This window comes from Pistacia vera, unplaced genomic scaffold (assembly GCF_008641045.1).
Source record: "Pistacia vera cultivar Batoury unplaced genomic scaffold, PisVer_v2 Contig860, whole genome shotgun sequence".
Lineage (NCBI taxonomy): Eukaryota > Viridiplantae > Streptophyta > Magnoliopsida > Sapindales > Anacardiaceae > Pistacia > Pistacia vera.
The window spans coordinates 417,337-419,594 of record NW_022196735.1 but is presented as its reverse complement, the minus strand read 5'-3'; the positions used below and the strand labels follow the sequence as shown (position 1 = coordinate 419,594).

At 37.2% G+C, this 2,258-nt stretch overlaps 1 protein-coding gene across 1 annotated transcript; it reads left to right on the top strand.

Moving 5' to 3' along the window:
- The first annotated feature begins 596 nt into the window (after positions 1–596).
- Positions 597–2,011, top strand: LOC116118862 (transcription termination factor MTERF15, mitochondrial-like). The gene has a single exon (XM_031404825.1). The coding sequence runs from the start codon at positions 821–823 to the stop codon at positions 2,009–2,011; it is 1,191 nt and encodes a 396-aa protein (XP_031260685.1). The 5' UTR covers positions 597–820.
- The last annotated feature ends 247 nt before the right edge of the window (positions 2,012–2,258 follow it).

Here is a 2,258-nt window from a genome sequence, read left to right as displayed (position 1 = left end):
GCATCCTTACCATAAGAAATGATTTAGGTTGTCCCTTTCAAAACAGTGTTTCCAAACTCGTTAATGATGGTACTGATTTTCCTTATAGATCTCTGGGTCACCTCAAGTTCCTTTCTTAGACCCGTCCTGAACTCTTGTACATTGCAATAACAGGTTTCAACAATTGATTCAGATTTGACAGTTAGGGTTTTGATTAAACCATTAAAACTTCAGCCATCAACACCACTATCATTGCTAGATTGGGGTTTGGGAGGAGTATTGGGATTTGGGTTTTGTTCATCTGGTAGTAATTTGGTGTTGGAGGATTCGTAGTCGGGTTTTGGTTGGGGATTAGTATCAGTTGAAAAAACATAGATTTGAAGAAACTCATGATGGCGTGGGCTTTGGATTTGGGTATCGATTTGGAATTGCAAATAATTGTACTCTTGGGTAAAAGTTAACAAATGGATTTTAACGATGGGTGCGTAATTGTCTTTCTCAAAGTTTTTGGGTGGGAGCTAGTTACACCAAAGCTTGGGTGGGAAATTGTCATTCTCTCTTAATTAGATGAGCCACGAAAGACAACAGCCCTAGATTCAAGACCTTTCAAGTTTCAACTTGAACATACGGTGCGTTTTGGTCTCATGCTGGAGAGCAATAACGCAGGACGTGAATTTGAAAAGTGAAAACCCTAAAAGCAGTTTATCAGAAATGTGCGTTGCCATTCTACGAGGGCATTTGTATAAAGATTCGCAATCAAATACCGAGTTCAAGCTGAATAATTCGTGAGTACCTTCTTGCTCTTCTTCTTCTGTTTTCTTAATTTGCATTTGATTTGGCCATGTTTCGTTTGTGCTGCAAAAGACCGCAATTTCAACTAGTCCCAAATTGGGCATACTCGTCGATCCATTTGAGTTTTGTTTTGCAGAATACATCACTTTTTTCTAAGTCTTTCTCATCGGTTGAAGTTGTGGCACATGATAGAGAAAAACAAACAAAACAACATTCATTCACAGTGTCTTATTTCATAAACTCATGTGGGTTGTCCCCAGAAATTGCCGCTTCTTTATCAAAGAAAGTAGCTTTTGAAACCTCAGAAAAGCCAGATTCTGTACTTCGCCTTCTCAGAAAAAATGGGTTTACCGATGCCCACATATCAAAACTAGTTAAAAAAAAACCGAAATTGCTTGTAGGCAGGCTTGAGGAAACTCTTTTACCTAAGCTTGAGTTTTTCCATTCTGTGGGGATTTCTGGTACTGACCTTGCGAATGTACTGTCGTCAAAACCTTCTATTTTATGTCATAGATTAGAGAAACAAATTATCCCTAACTATAATTTCCTCAAGAGTTTGGTTTCCAACAATGAAAAAATCGTTAATGTTTGGAAGCGAGCAACTTATTTGCATGATGTGCAAAAGAGAGTTGTTCCCAATATCTCTGCCTTGAAAGGAATTGGAATGACACAATCAGGTATTTCAGCTTTGGTGACCTCAAATCCTTGTGTATTGTGTGGAAGTTCTGAAAAGATTGATAAAAGTGTCAAGAAGGTTATCGACATGGGATTCAATCCTTCAACCAGTGCATTTATTGGTGCACTTGTAGCAGTTACGACCATGACTGAAAATTCCTGGGAACAAAAACTGAAGGTTTACAGGAGTTGGGGTTGGTCTGAGAATGACTTCTTGTTAGCTTTTAGAAGCTGTCCCAGATGTATGATTCTGTCTGTGGAGAATATAAATACCAAAATGGACTTTTTTGTGAACAAGATGGGTTGGCAACCTTCAGCGGTTGCTAGAACCTCTGTGGCTTTAACTCTTAGTTTGGAGAAGAGAATCATCCCGAGATACAGAGTTTTCAGGGTTTTGTTGTTGAACGACTTGATCAAGAAAAAATTCGGTTTGTCTTATGTGCTGAATTCCTCTGAAAAGGTCTTCGCAGACAATTTCTTGTCCAAGTATCAGGAACAGGTTCCACAACTATTTGATATATATCAAGGGAAAATTGATCTTTCAGAACTGGGCATTGGATTTTAACAAAAAACAAAAAAAAAACAAAAAAAAGAAGATAATTAATAGATTTTTTTAAAAAAAATTTTTTATTCTTTTTTTGTTGCTTGTTAATGTGAGTGCCTTTGGTCCTGAACTTATTCAGCTCTTAATACAGCTTAGAGCTTCTTGTATCAGTTCTGATTGTTTAATTGGACAAACTGAAATGAATGAAGTTGATGACCACCTAGGAGGAAGTAATGATTAAATCATGTTATACAAATCACTAATGGAT